Source organism: Ascaphus truei, chromosome 17, assembly GCF_040206685.1.
Source record: "Ascaphus truei isolate aAscTru1 chromosome 17, aAscTru1.hap1, whole genome shotgun sequence".
Lineage (NCBI taxonomy): Eukaryota > Metazoa > Chordata > Amphibia > Anura > Ascaphidae > Ascaphus > Ascaphus truei.
Genome location: NC_134499.1, coordinates 44615162 through 44636103, shown reverse-complemented (window position 1 = coordinate 44636103; position 20942 = coordinate 44615162). Strand labels below are relative to the sequence as shown.

The window sequence follows — 20942 nt, the reverse complement described above, 5'->3', positions numbered from 1 at the left end:
TCCACGGGCTCGGGCTGGAGCTGCTGATGGAAGTAATCACAAGCAACACACACACACACACAGGCACTCATACACACACACAGGCACTCATACACACACTCATACACACACGCAGGCACTCTCTCTCACACACACACACACGCACACACGCACACACACACACGCACGCAGGCAGGCACTCATACACATATACACACACACAGAGGCAGGCACTCACGCACTCAGGCACACACATACACAAACACAGATAGGCACTCAGACACACACATACACACACACAGACAGGCACTCATGCTGCTTTCTCTCCACACTCCTCCCTGCTCCCCGAAGCCTCTCCTCCTCCCGAAGCCTCCCCTCCTCATTGGCCCACAGCCACACCACGTGACGCGTCAAAGCTAGGGATTACAATTCTCTTGTATCCCCTAGCGGCTGACGCATCACAGCGTGTAGTGAGCTGTGCAGCCAGGGGGGACCGGTACCGGCTCGGGAGGATTCCCCTGCTGGTGGGGAAAGCCCGTGCAGCCGCCCGCGCCGCCGGGCGCAGCGGGTCTCAGCCCTAAGCGCACCTAACAAATAGGCGAAGCAGACCACTGCAAACACAATAAAACAGAGCTCCTAGATATACCCCGTTCTAGTAATATCCAATACCCAAGATACGAGCGAACTATATAACCCCCAAAGACAGCAAAGCTAGACGCTGAGGGAAAGGGCATTAAGACAATACCAAGGATAGGTGTCCCAGTTGGAGGATTATAGACCCCAGAGGAGGGCAGAGATACCAGATAAAGGGAGCAGGCAGCCACCCAGATAGGGGGCAAGTACCCAACGTACACTAAAGGACAGGGCAAACTTGCATACTGATTCTCAGGAAACGCACAGTGAACTTGTTATGCATTTTCTTGTTAATGTATTTACCTTTTAAGTAGGTCCAGTTGACCACATGATTAACCACCTGGGCTCCGGGTGTATCCAGATGGGTCCACGGTCGGGACGTCCCGAGAGGTTTTCAAGGGGCACTATGCCCTACCCCCCCATCCTTAGAGTGATGGGGGTACCCATGACGGGGCGTACATATTGCCCACTCATTCTCTTTTTCTCATTCTCTATCCCCCCCCCCCCACCCCTCCCTGCCTATCTCCCCCAGCCCACGCTAAACAGAGACAAAACCCAGCTTAGACGAATGGAAAGCCCAGACACTGAGGTTCCGCAAAGCAACAACGCAGATCACAAGAGGAGCTCTGAAGGCAGGTCCCCCCTCCATCGTGGGAAAATGGAGGGAAAGGTAGGACGCACTACACACCCCAAAACTATAAATGGCTCTTAAAACAACACTTAAATTAATATCCTTAAATGTTAGAGGGTTAAACTCGGTCACCAAAAGAAAACTTGCCCTCCAAGAGTTCAAAAAAACAAAAGGCGACATACTGTTTTTTACAGGAAACGCCTTTCAATACTACGACCCCCCCATCCACCTTCCAAAGGGTTTTTCCACGGGCGTATTATGCGTCTTGCCCCACAAAAAAAAGAGGGGTAGCAGTCCTATTTAAGCATACTGTCAAGTTCTCGTTAAAACAAGAGACTGCTGACCCAGAAGGGAGATAGATTATCCTACAGGGTACCTTGTCGGGATGTTCTATCAATTATCTTATAGGAGGAGGGGATTTTGATAGGAGTATGGGTATAAATAAGACACCCAGGACAGGTCACTGCTACTCCTGACGAAGCCGTCTGCTAGAACGGCGAAACGCGTTGAGCGTGACCTATTGATCAAGAGGGAGAGATTGCCTGGAATCCCGTAGCTGTTTTCCTACCGGCGGCGCAACCGGAAGGGACGTGACGGCCCCAAGACCGGAAGTGACGAGACGGCTCCAGGCTGTAGTGTATCGTGGCGGTTTGCTGGCACAGAGACGCGGTGATGTGGTCTTGCGATCACCAACGTCAATGCTGTTTTCCCACCGGGATCTTGTAAGCCTCCACTTTTATCATTTTTGGATAAACTGTGTTTTTTACTGAACTCTGCACGTGTGCATCTCTTTTCTTAAGATTCATCTCCTCCGCATAGTTCCTGCTGTGACACCTTGATTTTGGCATTGGCCTTAGTCTGTGGTGCCCGCTTGGGAGCTCATTTAACATATCTGCTACAGTTTGCACTATGTTTGTCTTTTTTTCTTTTTAAAGGTATCAACGCTCCCCTGGTTTTTCTTACCTGTGTTTCGTGTGGACCTTGAAACAGTCCGTCCAAGGGTTTGAGTGTCTTTACTTTTTTGTGTTTATTATTTTCACATTTTTCTAATAAGTGTTTATATTTATTGTATTGCACTGTGTTTAAGGTATTGAGCGCCATCTAGTGTGTTTCATACCTTGTCGGGAGTGGATGTCACTCTTGTTAACATCTACGCCCCAAACGAAGGCCAGGCCAAGTTCCTAAGTGATCTATGTGACCTTATAGACCCCAAACTCGCACTACATTGTTACTAGCAGGAGATCTAAACATGATAGCGATCCCGGAGCAGGATAGAACAAGCCCCACGGGGACTCCACATCCCCGTGTCACGGAAAAAAATGCCAGAGAATTCAGACAGATAATGAAGGAGTTCTCCTTGACAGAGATATGGAGGGCCCAGCGCCGCGGTCGGCGGGACTACTCCTATTTCTCTCCCCCACACCAAACCTACTCAAGGATTGACTATTTTCTGGGTACTAAAGATATCTTCCAAGCAACCTCCCAGTCAGATATAGGATCAATATCTTGGTCGGATCACGCCCCGGTCTCGCTGACACTCTCCCTCCCCTTCTATAGAACTAACCAATACAATTGGAAACTGAACGATTCTCTGTTAAACCAAGTAGATGTAGAGACAGAAATTAAACAAAAACTCAGAGAATACTTCACGCTGAATAAGGGCTCCGTAGAGTCACCAGCAATGTTATGTGAAGCCCATAAGGCGATAATCAGAGGGAATATGATCTCCATAGCATCTCATAAGAAAAAAATAAAGCAGAAACTCTATAATGAGCTAGCGGAGAAAGTCCAACTCTTGGAGCAGAAACATAAAACTAATCCCTCGAAAAAACTATTCAAATTGTTAGATAAAACCAGATCTGAACTTAAGCAGATCCAAATGGATGAGGTGGAGAGGGCGTTGCGGTGGACCAAACAAAACTATTACGACAAAGGTAATAAAGCCGACCGATTACTAGCCTCCAAATTGCGAGGTATGAGAGCCAAATCCCAAATAACAGCTATTCTGACAAAATCAGGTACGAAGACACTCTGTGAGACGCAAATAGCGAACGAATTCTCGGATTTTTATAACAAACTATATAACCTAAATTTCCCAAAAAACAAATCCTCAGACGCGGAGGCTATCTATACATACTTGGAATCATGTAAACTTCCGACACTTTCGGAAAGTAACCTCTCAGACCTAAATAAAGAAATATTCCTAGAAGAATTGATAGATGCAATCGCCCAATTAAAACCCAGCAAAACGCCAGGCCCAGATGGGTTCTCCAATCAGTACTACAAAAAATGTATGTCGGTTCTAGCCCCGTATCTACTTGATGTGTTTAATGCGTTTCTGGAAGGAACAGCCATCCCACCATCCATGTCTAAAGCTAATTTAGCAATCATACCAAAGGAAGGGAGAGACCCACTACAGTGTGGTAATTACTGCCCCATAGCCCTCCTTAATTCGGATCTAAAACTGTTCAGTAAAATTCTTGCAAATAGACTGACCCCCATACTTCCAAGCCTAATACATATAGATCAAGTCGGGTTTATTTCCGGCAGACAGGCCTCAGACAATACTAGGAAAATTATAGACATAATCGACCATGTACATCTCTCATCCACGAAGGCCATCCTGTTGAGCTTGGATGCGGAAAAAGCATTCGACAGGATTAGGTGGGACTTCCTAGACCAAACACTAATGAAATATGGATTTAAGGGCCCATATCTAGAAGGGGTCAGAGCCCTGTACAGATCTCCCACGGCCGTAGTGAAACTCCCAGGAGGAGACTCAAACCCTATAAATATAAAGAATGGTACTCGCCAGGGATGCCCCTTGTCTCCGCTTCTGTTTGCTCTCTCTATCGAACCCTTGGCAGCAACAATTAGAGACGAAAAAAATATAAATGGAATTGTAATAGGAGAGACAAACTACAAAATATCCCTTTTTGCTGACCCTAACCCTAACCCTAACCCTTGATTTCACTCCCGAACCTACATTCACAACTAGATAAATTTAGCAAAATCTCGGGATATAAAATTAACATGGATAAGTCGGAAGCATTGAACCTAACCCTATCGGATTCTGAAGTTAAATTACTACAAGCAAATTTTAAATATAAATGGAACTCCACAAAGATCAAATACATAGGAATCCAAATAACAAGGGAGTATAATTCGCTATACAAACATAACTATCCACCCTTATTTGAGAGGCTAAAAAAGGACCTCCAGACCTGGAATGAATACCAGATATCTTGGTTAGGAAGAATAGCCACGGTCAAAATAAATATCCTACCAAGGCTCCTGTATTATTTCCAGACTCTCCCTATAGATATTCCAATGCCGGAGCTTAAAAATATACAAAACAAAATTTTCCGATTTATCTGGCAAAATAAAAGACCCAGGGTAGCTAGATCTATTATGCTAGCTCCAAAAGATTGTGGAGGCTTGGCAGTCCCGGATATCATTAAATATTATTTGGCGGCCCAACTCAAACAAGTAATAATGTGGAGTAACGATCCAACCACCAGTTGCTGGGTGGGACTTGAGTCTACCTATACGAGACCTCTCTCTCTCCCGGCCGCTATGTGGACCGAGAGGGGAGGAGAGACCCTCTTGGAAACATTAAAACTGGGAGCAATGAAATGTACATGGCGGATATGGTCTAGAAATAAAGATAAATATGGTCTGACAGCCAGTCCAACACTACTAACCCCTATATTCAACAACCCTGAATTCCCCCCAGGCTGGCTCCCACAGGGACTCAATAAATTCAAGACGTTAAAGCTGATGGTAGCTGACGACTTTGTAGATAACGGTATAATTCTACCACTCCAGGCGCTGGAGAAGAAACACCAAATAGTTAATATACCAGTGTTTGGTTTCCTCCAAATCAGGCACTACCTGCAATCAGTCTCCAAAGGTTTGGCATTCCAACCTCTAACAAATTTTGAAAGACTGTGTAGGAAAGGATATTACTGTAAAGGGCTGATTTCAGAGATATATCTGGGCCTGGCGCGATCAGCGGGTTGTTCCCAACATAGCTATATGATCAAATGGGCAGAAGATTTGAATACAGAGATCGATAGAGAAGACTGGGAGGACATTTGGGAGGTAGCTGCAAAAACGTCAATCTGCACCACTATCAAAGAGAATATTTATAAAATTTTATTTCATTGGTACCTAACCCCGAGCAGGCTGAGCCAGATATTCCCCGGGTCCCCGGATTTGTGCTGGAGGGGATGCGGGCAAAAAGGAGATATGGTTCATATTTGGTGGAGTTGCCCAAAAATTCAGGTATTCTGGGTCATGATTCAAACATTGATCAGAGAGTACCTAGGGGTGGAGGTTGGGGTGGAACCGCTGACCATGGTGCTGGCCAAACCAATTGATGAATTAGGAACAGGAGAAAGTAAGATGATAACTCATGTGATGACGGCAGCCTGCTGTGTTATTGCGGCGGCCTGGAAAAAGGTGAACGCGTCTTCTAGGCAGACGGTGCTATGGAGACTAAGGGAAATAAAGATGATGGAGCTCCTCACAGCACAGTTGAGCCAAAAAACTGACAAATTTCACAAAATTTGGGAAATATGGCCAGGAAATTAGGGACCCCATAGAGATAAATACAGAAAGACCAGACAAATGGGCTCTTCCACCACCCCTTTCCACCCCCCCCCCATCTTTTTCTTCTCTCCTATGCTCTTCTCTTTCCTTTGCTAAGTTCATGAGAGACGCTCACGGAAGCGGCTGCTTCCCTAACACAACCGGAAATAAGAAGACAGACCACACTTGTTCAAAGACCGTGTTATAGCAAATATTTTATTTAAGCAGTGATGACGAACTGTTAATGCTTTTTGTTGTATGGACAAGTGCCACTGTTAAAACATCACATGTATTCCAAGGTTAAATATTTGTTATGTCTCTCCAAAACAATAAAAAAAATTGAAACAAACAAAAAAAAGATTTACAGAATCTATTGGAGTTGGGAGACATTTTACATGTGTTGAGTAATAAGGAAAGACAATTTTTGAATTGTGACCATCCTGTGGTGCCGGTTTTTCACCATCTCCCAAAGATCCATAAATCCTTCGAGAACCCCCCTGGGCGTCCCATCGTCTCGAGTATTGGATCTTTGGGGGATGGTGTCTCCCGTTACATCGACAGGTTTCTCCAACCGATAGTACAGACTTTACCTTCATACATTCAGGATACCACTGCTCTTCTTATTGCATTGAAGGATGTCATCTGGAAAGATGGGTATAGATGGGTCACCATGGATGTCACGTCTTTATACACCATTATAGAACACCAGCACGGACTAATGGCTATACATCATTATCTTGAAGAATCGTCACTTTCTATAGCACAGATTTCATTTATCACTGACTCCATTTTGTTTTTACTCACGCACAATTATTTTATGTTTGATTCTCTCTTCTATCTTCAGAAACGGGGTACGGCTATGGGGAGTTCTTTTGCTCCCTCATATGCCAATCTTTTTATGGGTCTATGGGAATCCACACACATTTACGGTAGCACCAATATTTTTCACTCTAACATTATTTTCTATAAAAGGTACACTGATGACCTGGTTTTCATTTGGCACGGTGAGTTAGATAGTTTATATTCCTTTATTCACAACCTCAACACTAATGATATCAATTTAAAATTTACATTTCACACCGATACACATTTTATTGATTTTCTTCACGTGACACTCCATGGTGATCCCGATATGAATATACAAACCGATATCTTTACTAAGCCCCACTCCAGAAATTCCTATCTGCATGCTAGAAGTAGCCATCCGAAATCCCTTATTCGGGGTATCCCCAAGGGCCAATTTCAGAGGTACAGAAGATTGTGTTCCAATAAAGATTCCTTTGAGAAACATTCTAAGGAACTAAGTTCGAAATTTTTGACCAGAGTGTACCCCCCAAATGATGTTCATGCAGCTTGTGTTAATGCTGAATCTATGGACCGTACTGATTTAATTCATTATGGGAAACAAAAAACACAGAAACAATCTAAAGTTTGGGACAATCCTTTGTTTATTACACAGTACAATAGACAGGCACAGCAAATACGTTCTATTGTGTATAAGCATTGGGGTGTTCTCAAATTAGATCCAGACTTGGATTATATTACTAAATGTGGTCCAGGATTCGCATTCACAAAAGCTAATACCTTGGCTACTTCAGTATCAAGAAGTTTATTTCAATCCAATTCATCTAGATCTAAAGGTCAGATACCAAAAGGATTTTATAAATGCGGTTCTTGCAAGTGGTGTCCATCCACTGTCCCTACCAAAAGAGTACATACACTGTACCCCAAAGATAGACATAAAATAAGTTCTTTTATTAACTGTAACACCAGTTATGTCATATATGTTATTATCTGTGGGTGCGACAAGAAATATGTCGGTCGGACTATTAGACCACTCAAAGTTCGTATTTCTGAACACGCTAGGTTAATTTTGAATAAAGATGTTACACATCCAGTGCCTAGGCACTTTTCTGAGTGCCCACAGGGTGGTATAGCTAATTTAAAATTTATTGGCATTGAACATGTCCCCATTCATGTTAGAGGTGGAGATAGACTTCAACTTCTAAATAGAAGAGAAATGTACTGGATTTTTGCTCTTCATACATTACATCCATATGGTCTAAACATCGACTGGGAACTACAACATTTTCTTTAAAGCATTTTTATGTTTTTACCTGCTACTTACTGTGCTCTTACCTTTTCACTACTTCTCCTCCCCGTCCTTCTCTTGTCCATCCTTTCCTCTCCCCCCCTCCCCCCTCCTCCCCTTTCCCCCCCTCCCTCCCCCCCTCTTCCCTCCCCTCCCCCCCTCTTCCCTCCCCTCCCCCCCTCCCCCCTCCCCCACCCTTCCTTCCCCCCCTCCCTCCTCCCCTCCCCCAATTCCCCCACCACCCCCTCCCCCCCTTCCCTCCCCTCCCACCTCCTCTCCCTCTCTTCCCCTCCCCCCCTTTCTTCCCCCCCCTCCCCCCACCTCCCCCCCCTCCCCCCACCTTCCCTCCCCCCACCTTCCCTCCCCCTCCCCTCCCTCTCTTCCCCTTCCCCCCCTTCCTTCCCCCCCCTCGCTCCCCCCCACCCCCCCTCCTCCCCCTCTCTCTTTTTCTATCCCTCCATGTCCTTTCATCACTTTATTATTTATTTATTTTTAATATATTTTTCTTTAGTGATCTTTCATTACTAATATTATTAAGATGTTTGTTATATCAATTCATGTTTCTATCATATCCATTTCTCATAAAGTATAGCACTATCATATGTGGTCTATATAGGTATTATTATATATCATTCTATACTTATTAGTACTCCCCATCCACTTCCATTGCTATTATGTTTATTATTTATTGATGTGTTGTTTATCATCTTAAGTCTTTTAAAACAATCTTGGTATGTCTGGTTTTGCCATTTCATTTTTAATCATTATCAGTTCCAGTATTCAAGTTGGTTATATATTTATACTTTGACTAGTGTTTATTTACCCAATATTATGAATCTGTTACTGTTTTTATCATAAGCATTGTGTCCCCTATGTGATGAGTCAGCAGGTACACCTGCTGAGCACCTCTTGGTGATTGTCCGGCAGGTGTGCTGAGTTCTGACACTACATATTAGGGCTGTGTGTTCACTGGCGGATCACTCTTTGACAAAGGCCCACGGCTGAAACGCGTCAGAGGATCCGCCAGACTTTTACCCTGATGTTGGATTAAAGAGTTTTTCTACACCACCACTGCCTGCTTGCAGTTTTTCTCTCGGCTGTGCACCGTTCCTGCCTCCCACGGGAGGAGTGTTTCTTTACCTGCTGTTTGTTACCGGTTGCACGCCAGACAGCTGCTTTGCCTGCCACACAGCAACTGCGGGGGATGCACCCTATATCAGCACGGAGAAGATTCATGGCTGTTTTGCAGTTTGCCTGTGTTGCTGTTCATCTCTAACATCGGCTTTTGACTGCTCCTATAACCGTGAATCTCCCTTTACAATCACACTGGTGCTCTGAGGAGAGCTAATTGTTTATAAGGAGAAGCTTGTCACTCACTGGTTTGTATTGGAGACCAGCCAGGACTATGTATATTTACTATCAGGATGCAGCTGTCTCCAAAATGACTCTTTGAAGCGCCTGGTTAGTTAACCTTTGGTTACCTGGTATGCACACGTAATCCATGGTAAGAGCAATTGCCATGAGTAATCATGGGTTTTCCCTACACCACTGCAGCCCAGTGAGTCACAGAGAAGGTAGTGTAACCAGGCCTGGTGTCCAATCAGGGGGAAGGGGCTGGTTCATATTGGATCTGTACTTAAGGGGCTGCACTTCCTGAATTTACTCAGTTGCCTCAACCGTGAGAGAGGCAAGGTCTACCCTTGAGCAGTGTGCAGGACTCTACATACTGTGTGCCCTCCCTTAGGGGAGCGGTGGGTGACTGTTCCCCTTACTCTACCAGAGAGTAAGGGAAGAGCTACTGTAAGACTGCTCCTGGTGCCCGCTGGCTGGGAGTGTAGTTCAGGGACATCCTGAGGGTGCAGGCCCTAGTTCTGTGGAGTCACTGCTGTACTGAGTGCATAGAGAATAAAGACATCCTGGTTAATATACTTCTGTCCTGAGATTGAAATCTATTGGGAAGAAGGAGACTCTCAAGCAGGGATTTCTCCCCTTATCCTGGGGGCTGCAAGAGATGGAGGTGCTGTCACTGTGAGAACGAGTCAGGTTATGCCCCAGAAGCCTGTCCTGTTGCTATCCCCAACCATCATGCGGGAGACTCAGGGCTACTGTTTATCAGCAGGTATGCACCACACTACTTCCAGTAACCAGCGTAGCTTTCCCCATAATAGACCCTATCTGCGATTGGGGGGGGGGGGGGGGAAGGGTTACATAAGATAGAGGGGAAACATGCAAGTTTCCTGGTGTCACTCCCCACTATCTATCTAGAAATTCTAGATCGATTTAATACAGATTACAGAAACAGTGTACAATTAACCCTTTTCTGCATTCTGCTTCAAACAGCAAATAAGGTAAAACGATGTGTTATTTGAAGCAGAGTACAGATGTATTTTTGAAAACTTGTAAATTAATGTGTGTTGCAGACTATGTCATTTAGAATCACTAACATTCACCAATCCAACATATCTTTTGTTTCTATAGTGAAAGATAAGATAATGCAATTATTTCATATATTATATTTTTAAGAGCTAGTTACATGATTATAAAAGATTCCCTGCTATGGTAGTGGTGCAATAATACTACACAAATATAAACATTCAAATATCGGTTTCAAATTGATTGGTTAGGCTGATAAAGGCGGTGCTGTTAACCATTTGCCTACCATAGCGGTTGTATCGCTATGACATACAACGGGTATTAGATAGTTGGAGTATTTGTATTAAGCCCTTAGCTACCTTAGTGACCATGAAGTCCAGTGAATTCACTTTGGCTTCCTATATTGCTAAGGCTGGGTCCCCTGTGCCTCTGACCGCGCTCATGCTTTGAGAGTGGTGACGTCACCAAATTTCGAAGCATGAACGATCGCTGTCCTGCCACAATTTTAGAGCAGGAGCGGGGGGCGTGGCTATTACAGGAGGGGGCATGTCATTGGCTGGATCGGGTCTGTATGTGTGTCTGTCTCTGTGTGTCTGTCTGTCTCTGTGTGTCTGTCTGTCTCTGTGTGTCTGTCTCTGTGTGTCTGTCTGTCTCTGTGTGTCTGTCTGTCTCTGTGTGTCTGTCTGTCTCTGTGTGTCTGTCTGTCTCTGTGTGTCTGTCTGTCTCTGTGTGTCTGTCTCTGTGTGTCTGTCTCTGTGTGTCTGTCTCTGTGTGTCTGTCTGTCTCTGTGTGTCTGTCTGTCTCTGGTTGTCTGTCTGTCTCTGTGTGTCTGTCTGTCTCTGTGTGTCTGTCTGTCTCTGTGTGTCTGTGTCTCCATTTTCTCTCTACCCCTCTTTCCCCCTTTCCTCCTCTCTCTCTCCCCCCATTACTCTCTCTCCCCCATTGCCCTATCTCTCCCCCCTGCTCTCTCCCCTGCCCCTCCTGCTCTCTCTCCCACCCCCCTGCACCCTCTCTCTCCCTTCCCCTCTCTCTCTGCTGCCTTCTCTCGTTTTTCTCCCACCCTTCCCTCCTCTCTCCCCCCTTCCCTCCTATCACCCCCGCTTCCCTCCTCTCTCCCCCCTTCCTCCCCTTCCCTCTTCTCTCCCACCCTTCCCTCCTCTCTCCCCCTTTCCTCCTCTCTCCCCCCTTCCTCCCCCTTCCCTCCCCCTGGGGTGGGACAGAGGGGGGGAGGGGAAGGAAGGAGGGAAAGGGGAGGGGGAAGGATAGGGGGAGGGGGGAAGAGGAAAAAGGGAGAGGGAAGATTTGATCACGTAGGGATTTCTCATTTTTTTCACTATAAGGGTTTTAGATTGATGAGCATACCTGCACATCTTACAAGTACCACATCTAAAAAAGCCCTTTGTTGTTTTTAATGTTACAGATGGAGAAAGATTGACTGGAGAGAATAGACTGGGGGATAAATGGTTAGCCAAAGTTTTGGCTTTTTTGAAGACCAACCTTGGTCCTTTCTCAATAAAGGGACTTAGATCAGAATCCAGACTCAATACACCCCAATGTTTTTTAATGATGTTCTTTACCTGTTTAGCTTGATTACTAAATTTGGTTATGAAGAAGGGAATTAAAGACTCATCTTTGGTGCTAACAGTTTTTTTAGAACCTTTTTTTAGAACTTTTTTTGAAGCCCTTGATGGACCCATCACCACATGATGAGATAAGGCTATCCCGTTCTAACCCTAGGGCATATTCAAAAGCATTGTTAACAGTTAATTCATCATAACCCCTACTGTACGTGAATTTATCTTCCTGAACACCTCCATCTGCATGGTGGAGAAAAGATCAATATAGAGATGTACATCTAAATAATTGATATTAGTTTCGTGACTTTCAACCGTGAAATTAAGATTGAATTTATTATTATTCAATGTATCAATGAATTTATGTAATGTATCGATGTCCCCATCCCAGATTAGGATGAGGTCATCGATATACCTTTTGTAAAAAAGCGATGTGACTAAGAAATAAATTATTACTACCATAAATGTGCGTTCTCTCCCAAAAAACCATAAATAAATTCGCATACGATGGGGCAAAAGATGTCCCCATCGCAGTACCCATGATTGAAGAAAAAGGGTGTATCAACCATAAAGTAATTGTGCGTTAATAAAAAAATAATGGAATCTAACAGAAACGTTTTTTTGTGCTCCCGAAAGACCCGATTTGTGTAAATAGTATTGGACAGCAGTCATCCCCTGGTCATGGTCAATGATGCTATACAATGATGGGACATCCATTGTCACCCAACGAAATGTTTTAGACCACTGAACTTCATTCAAAGCCTTAATCAAATCAACTGTGTCTCTGAAATTAGAGGGTAACAGTTTAACCAATGGCTGTAAAAACGAATCTACGTACCGAGACAGGCCATCTCCCAAAGAACCAATGCTGGAGACGATGGGACGACCCAGAGTTTTTAAGAGCCCTATAAACTAAAATGTCATCTATGAAGAACTCTTGGTCAAATAAAAAATCACAACCTGCTAATAAAGTATTCCTACTTCCCTCTCCTAGTCCAAGTCTTTACATCTCTATTTGGTTATTATTTCTCATTGAGAGAAACATACAATATATATATATATATATATATATATACACCTTATGTTTGTAAATTTGTCAACTTATGAATAATAATAATCAGGGCTCGACAAATGCACTCACCGCACATCACGGACGAGAGCGTCTTGGCCGCTGTCAAGTGCTTACCTGCGGCGGGGTCCGGCAGAGTGGTGCGGCAATCTCCGTCTTCTCCCCTGCAAATTATAATGTTTCTCCTGCAGGTCCAGAAAAATGGCCGCACGGCATTAAATAATGCCATGGCAATGGGATGCTAAATGACGCTGTGAAATCACGCTGTGCCATGTTGCGTGACGCCATGGCATGCTATTTGACGCCGCACGGCCAATTTTTCAGGACCCGCACTGGAAACATTATAACTTGATGGGAGACAATGGAGATTGCTGCTCCCCAGTCGTGAGGGGGGTGAGGGAGTTACTTTTGGGGGGCGAGTTACTTTGTGGGAGTGGGCTAGTTTGTCAAGCCCTGATAATAATAATAATTTGTGTTCTTATATCGCGCTGACAGTGTACAGAGCGCTGTACCTGTACATAGGATTTTTTTCAGACGCGAGTCCAGGGAGATAAAGTGACTTGCCCAAGGTCACAAGAGTTGACACCGGGAATTGAACCGCACTCCCTTGCTGCAAACACAGTGTTCATCATTAAAAAGCTTTGGGAGAGCACATATGGTCCTCCTTCAGATACTGTATGATAAGTTGAAGAAGGGACATTATACTGTATGTTTTTTATATTGTTCTAAAGGTCCCTGTTAACCATATGACATATACTGTATAGTTTTAGCCTGGTTCATTGGATATTATTGTACAATATATTGCAGTACATTGGATTAACTGTACAAGTGTAAATACTCTAATATTCTAGGTTATTCTGTGACAGGTTAAAGTATCACTGTTGACAATTTGGCAAAGACACTTATGATAGGCATGATTTTTATATGAGTCACAATACATGATTTTATATAGGCCAGTATTTACTAAGCGGTGTTATGCCATAATCCACCTTCTGGCGCTGGAAGTCACCTTAAAACAATCATTTCAATAGGCGATAAGGTATCTTATGTAGTCGTACTTCTTAGTAAACATTGGCCTATATGATATACATTTCATAAAAATTACATGAACTTATCTGCAATGCGTTAAAAAGAGTCATAATATTAGAGATAATTTCCTTTTCCCCACAAAAGTGTAAATATTCAGGTGTCTGATAAATGTCTAATTACTATTTTCCTGTTGGGTATAATAACAGACTGCAAGTGTGTGCATGGGCTTTGTGACAACAGACCGGGAAGCAGAGGCGTGTGCCAGGGAGGTCGTTGCAAAGAAGGTTACACTGGAGAATTTTGTGACCGACGTTCGGAACCATGTGGTCCATTAAACATATCGCAATATTGTCATCTAAATTCAGTCTGTGAAACTACCGATAACATTACAAGGTAATAACTCCGTATCTTTCCCCATTCTCTGTGGTATTATATTTTCTTATTTATTACATTTTTATAGCACTTTAATCCAAAGCGCAAATACAAAAACAGAATACACCAAAAGCAACTTGAATAAGAACAATAACTGAATAGATGCCGATTAAAAACAAGGAGCCCTAAGAGATAAAGAGTTAACCGAAGTTAAAGAGTAGGAAAGGGATGAGTTTTAAGCTACAGACGGAATATGGAAAGGGAGGGAGAAAAACGTATACAGCAGCGGCAGCTCTTATTCGAGCAAATGCCGCTGGCTGAATGAGGCTGGGAAGCGGGTAGCCGCGGCGCGTGGCGGCGCACTGTGACGTCACGGTCACAAGCGCGCCCGGCTTCCCCGTCTTCCCCGGCTTCCCCAGGCTTCCCCGACACCCCTGGAGTTCAAATCTAGGTAAGCGGGGGTGCGGGGAAGCAGAGGGGCAGAGTAGAAGCCGGGTTCGGGGTGTCTTTGGGGGGGTAATTGCGCGCGATGTGGAGGGGGGGTGCGTGGGGGAAACGCGGCGGCGCGCGTTTCTGACTGGCGGCAGCTGGGGTAGATCCCGGCATGCCGCCGGCATTTACTTTAATAAAGTATGTCGCTACTGTATCAAAGGGCAAAGTATTCCAATGAAGAGGAGCAAGAAGAAGAAAAGAACAGAAGCGAGAAGAAGCACATGGTTGATGGGGAGAAGCTGAGAAGAGGAGCGGGGAGTACGAGAGTGAGTATAGAGAGGAAGTGACAAATAAGAAGGAGAGAGACCGTGAATAGATTTGAAGGTAATACAAAGAAATTTAAACAGGATACGCTGTGAGAGGGGAAGCCAGTGAAGATGATGGAGTAAGGAAGAATGGGCAAAGTAGGGAAGATTAAAGATAAAGCGCGCAGCAGAATTCAATAGTGTTTCGAGAGGAAGGAATGAGTAAGCTGGAAGACCAAGAAGAGAATTGTAATTGTCAAGGCGAGAAAGAATTCACGCGCGAGCAAGAAGTTTAGCAGATTCAAAAGAAAGAAAAGACTGACTCCGACGCAGATTCAGGAATTGGAACCTGCAAGAATAGGCCAAGAGGGAATATAAAGCGAAAAGGTAAGAAAAGAATCAAAAGTAACACCAAGATTGCGTGCAGAATTTGTGAAGGGAATATCCAGAGGAGGGAAGGAAACAGAAGAGGGCATAGTTGCAAGCAAGCAAGAAGAAGGAAAAAAGGAATCTCAGTCTTAGAAGGATTTATAGAAAAGAAACAAGAGTGCATCCATGACCGAGAAAACAGAAAGACAAGAAGGTATGCGGGCATGAAGAGAGAAAGGAAAAAAGAAAAAGATCTAAGAATCATCAGCAAAAAGATGATAGTGAAAACCAAAAGAAAAAATAAGATCACTAAGAGAAGAAGTATAAACTGAAAAAAGGAGTGTTCCGAGGACCAAACCCCGGGGTACACCAATAGTAAAGGAAGCAAAGGGAGAATGAGTGTTAAGCCAAGATACAGAAGAACGGTCAGAAAGATACAAACAAAACCAAGACAGATCTGAACCAGATATACCAAGAGAAAAAGGGTGTCGAGAAGAAGAGAGTGATCACTTGTGTCAGAAGCAGCTGAGTGATCCAGAAGCACAAGAATAGAAGCAGGGTTATTGTGGCTGGAAGAAGTAAGATTGTTGTGAATGTGGAGAAGAGCAGTCTCAGTGCAGTGAGAAAACTGAAAACCAGACTGGATGGAACAGAAAAGATTGTGAGTGTTAAAATAAGAGATAAGTTGGGCATGAACAAGCCGTTCCAAAATTTGGGAAAGGAAAGGAAGAACAGAAGAAGGACGATAGTTAGAGATACTAATCAAGAAAAGGCTTCTTAAGAAGAGGAAGAATAGAAGCCGTTTTGAAGGAAGAAGGGAAAATCTCAGAAGAAAGAGAAGTGTTAAAGAGGGCAACCAAAAAGGGAAAAAGAGTGGGGAGAAGAAGACGATAGAATGAAGGAGGAAAATAATCAAAAGGAGAGGCAGTAGAACAAGTACGAGGAATCCAAAGCAGAAATTCTAGAGAAGAGACAGGAAGAAAAGATGAGAAGAAAAAAGAGGGAGTGAAGAAGCGGGAATATAAGAACGAAGAGTAGAAATTTGTGAAGAGAAAAAAGAAGAAAATATGTAGCTTGCTACACTGTTCAAAACAAATTAAACTGTAGTGCTATTTTTTTTTTTTATGTGACCCTATTTTTAAATTTCTAAATGCTTAACTTAAATAAAAAGTATTGTACAGGTTTCATTGCTATCAAAGTTTAATTACAGGGATTTGAATTAGGTTCCTAAAGATGTACATATGTTTTAGGTCGTGATACCTTTTAGAGGACCAATATAACACTGCTATAGAGGAAATTGTAATGTACAGAGATTTCTTCTTCAAGTGTATTACTGTATATGTTGCTGAAGATCAGTGTTGTTGTTGCAGAGGCAAACACCCAGAACCCTCTGCTTTGCTGACTGAAATCCACCTTACACATGTGCCTATATTTTTCAGATGTGCATGTAGCAATGGATATGAAGGAGATGGTTTTTCATGTCAGCCCATAGACATATGCAAAAAGCCTGATCGTGGTGGATGTTCAGAAAATGTAAGTACAATAGTACTTATAGTGAAAAAGTTCAGTCCGCGCTCTGGCTCTTTAAACCTGGAATGTTGATTCTTCTCTGTTCTTTTGCTGCTCTCGTGTTTTGAGGTGTCTTCCCCCACCTCCAAAAGTGAATTCCACCGGAAGGCTCCGACGGCGATACCAAATGTCAACAGGAAAGATAAAACACAAAAGCGCACCAAGATGAGAGATGTATAATGTATTACCAATAAATAAAAATAGTAATCACTTACATGAATAAAATCTTTAATAATCCCTGATCGTAACGATGACTGCAGTGGTGGGGCGTCACATAAGGTATGCAGGGGCAATCACAGTCCTGGGAGATCAGTCCCGCGACTGTGATTGCCCCTGCATACCTTATGTGACGCCCCACCACTGCAGTCATCGTTACGATCGGGGATTATTAAAGATTTTATTCATGTAAGTGATTACTATTTTTATTTATTGGTAATACATTATACATCTCTCATCTTGGTGCGCTTTTGTGTTTTATCTTTCTTGTTGACAATAGTACTTATACTATAATAGTGGTTATAAAATGATAATTGATGGCTAAAAGATTTGGTAAATAATTTCTCACACATTTAGTATAGCTTTACAATGGTGCTCAACATGTGACCACTTACTGTATTAATATTTTCCCACTATTTTCAAAGCAAAAATTGCAATATATTTTAACCACACATACTGTAAGCTTAAGCAGCTCCATATTAAAATGGATTAGAAGCAAAAGGTGACACTGTGTGCTCATTTGCACGTCATTTCCCAGAATCCCAGGCTGAAATGGTAGCATTTTATGATAAAAGATAATGGTGAAAAGTAGGGTTGCAGACCAGTGAGATATGTCAGTATAATTTAAGAAGATCAGAAATCAGAGAAAAACTTTGTTATCCTCCTCCTTGATTGTATGTCAAAGATAGTTGTATTGTCTAGATAATTAAAGTCAATGGTTTGGACCGCACTCACCCTCCATAGATTCTGATAGTGACAGTCAATGGGTGCCAATGCAAAGAGCGATACCATCCCTCTCCAACACATAATATCATAAAATAAAAAAAATATTCAGATACTGTATCTTTAATCTTCACAATTTAAGGAAAATTCACAATAAAATGCAGTCATAGGCAATGATTCAGGCTAAATGTCCTTTCGCAAGCCTCACCAAACACTTAATATACTGTAGTGCCGACGAGTATTCTAAAACAAATCTGGGGCAATCACCAACAAGACCCAGGTACATGCTGGGTACATGCTGGGTACATGCTGCAACATTTCAGTGACATTTCTGCAGACAGACTAATGTCCCAGCGGATTAACAGCAGGGGTCCCTGGCAATCCCATTCAAACTGAATGGGACTGCCAGGGACCCCTGCTGTGTTAATTCGATGGGCCATTAGTCTCTGCAGAAATGTCACTCAAATGTTGTAGCATGTACCCAGCATGTACCCAGCATGTACCTGTATTTTGTTGGTGATAGGCCCAGATTTTCCAAGGCAAGTTTTAGAATACTCGTCGGCGCGCCTGTACATATTCCATTTATTAACCCTGGACGGCGCGTAAAGGTGGGTCACACGATCGCCCGCCACCTGGAACTGGCATCACACTCTGACTCGTACCTCCGGGCTGTTTTTAAGCAACCCTATACACGTTATACTCTGGACGACCGATTACTCAGACCCAAGTTGGGGGTGGGACTCGCTTGTGATGTAAGTAACTTCAATATGTAGCCAGCAACAAGCCTACCTATCATGTTCGGAGAAGTATCTGTTGCCAAGTTTGTTCATTTATTTATGTATTATACATATGGATTTGTGTTGTACTCTTTTTATTTATAAGTAGAAAAAGAATGGTGGAGGACTGCTGGAAAAGCGACAGCGCGAAACGCGTTAGAGAACCTCTCTTGTTGTAGCCCGGTCTACTTATGCAATAGATTAAAGCATTTTTAACTTGCTATTAGCCTCCAGCCCTTCATTTTTTCCAGCAGTGCTCCACCATTCTTTTTCTCCTTGGATTTACCTATACCGGAAGGAGGCACGCTGCATCTATCCAGGACTTGATGATTCGTGAGTTTATTGAATATGTTTCTATTGCAGTTTATATTGTACACGGCTATATACTTGCTCATGCCTAGGGATTGAGGTGTGCTGTCCCATTAGTGGGTGTGGGGTGTGCTCTCTTCATTGAGTGCCCATTTCACACACTCACTGTGGTGCTTCCATACCATTATATTGTTATCCCACACTATGGCTATCAAGTGAGCATTCAAGCCCGTTTACTGCACATGCATTCTCTTGAAGTTAAACTCTCTCCTGGACTCTAATGCTATATTGCACAATATCACTCAGACATTAGTAGCACCTATCAGGGATTTATTTCCCATATCTGCTGTATCTTTTTATTTATAGGTTGTCAGACCACGTTTATCTCTTTAGCTCCTTTAGGAATGCTGTCATTTTAACACATTGGCATCTGGTTGCAATGCAACAGACACGTCTCAGAACATGATAGGTAGGTTTATTGCTGGGCTATATATTTAAGCTATTGATTTCAGATGCGAGTCCAACCCCCAAATTGGGTTTGAGTAACCTGTATTCCAGAGTGTAATGTTTATTGCTGTTGTCTAGAGATGACCCGAAAGTACGAGTCAGAGTGCGTTGTCACTTCCAGCTGGCGGTCGATAACGTGACCTACTTTTTCACAATGTTCGGTGTTGATAAACGGATATGTTTAGTGAGTGTTTGGTGAGGCTTGATATAGGGCATTTAGCCCAAAACATAGCCTGTGTCTGCCTTTTATTTGAAATTTTCCAGAAATTGGAAGACTAAAGATATGTTAATCTATTTTTGAAATTTAACAAGGAGTGCTTTGTATTGTCTAGATAAGAGATGGGTAAATATTGTAGAGGTTTGATTTCAATGTATTTCAACATTTGTGTGAAAAGACATTACAAATTAACAATGCCCCAATTATATGTTTATTTTTAATAACCAAAGGCTAAGTTTAAAAGGGTGTTGTCTACAATTAATGAAGAATTAGTTATGAGAGAAAAAGCAATACGTGACTAATCATAGTAAATTGCAGTTATTTCTCTGTAATTGTTTAATTGAACCGTGTTTCTTTCTATGTAGGCTATTTGTATAAGTATCAGTCCTGGCAATGTGACCTGCCAGTGTAATCCTGGCTGGACTGGAGATGGGATAGCATGCTTAGCTATAGACAACTGCGTACTAAAGAACAGGGGAGGTTGCCACATCAATGCTGACTGCAACTTTGTCCAGCCTGGAGAGGTACATTCAACTTTTGCACTGCTATTGTTTGACGTTGGACTCAGTAAAGTGTCACATTTACCCACTTCAAAAAACCCCAGCATGCTAAGAAACACATCGATTGTATTGTATTTAATTGTGGATTTTTTTTAATGCCTATTGACTATCATTGTGTTTATCTATGCCATTTGAGGGTATAGATAAGCATATTGACAATCAAAGCATTTTTTGGAAAATATTTGTTTTTATTTAAATGCAATGTATTTTATGGGTTATTTTTTTAAGGTTGCCCATTTATTACCATTGTGACAATCCATGCCCATATTGTGGTTTACAACAGTGACAATCAATGGGTAGAGTGGATGGGGTATGGGGGTAGTTGCCCCATGAAGCGTGGGTGGAGTTAACCCCATAATTACTATAGCGGTTAATAAATGCTACAGTAATTAAGGGGTTTGTGGGCAGTAGTTAGTTTTTTCATTTGAATGTAGCGCTCACGGAAGACACGGAGTACAAAGATGAGGATGAGGATAGCCTTCATCCTGCAGGGGTAAGTACAATTTTAATTTACAAACATTTTTTTTTTACTAACATTTTTATTGAAGTTTTTCAAGGGAGGGGAGGGATGGATAAAGCAAAAGGGGGGGTACAGAAAATAAAAGATGGGGGTA

At 42.9% G+C, this 20942-nt stretch overlaps 1 protein-coding gene across 4 annotated transcripts in view; it reads left to right on the top strand.

Annotated features, from left to right (window-relative positions):
• STAB1 (stabilin 1) overlaps nucleotides 1–20942 on the top strand; it is a 474288-nt gene that overhangs the window by 239083 nt on the left and 214263 nt on the right. For all 4 annotated transcript variants that reach the window (XR_012788655.1, XM_075575004.1, XM_075575003.1 and 1 more), the window contains exons 23-25: nucleotides 14180–14366; nucleotides 16891–16984; nucleotides 20134–20292. Coding sequence is in view for 3 of the 4 variants with exons in the window: in XM_075575004.1 (XP_075431119.1) it covers nucleotides 14180–14366; nucleotides 16891–16984; nucleotides 20134–20292 (440 nt within the window). In the remaining variant the exon portion in view is untranslated. The remainder of the gene's footprint in view (nucleotides 1–14179; nucleotides 14367–16890; nucleotides 16985–20133; nucleotides 20293–20942) is intronic.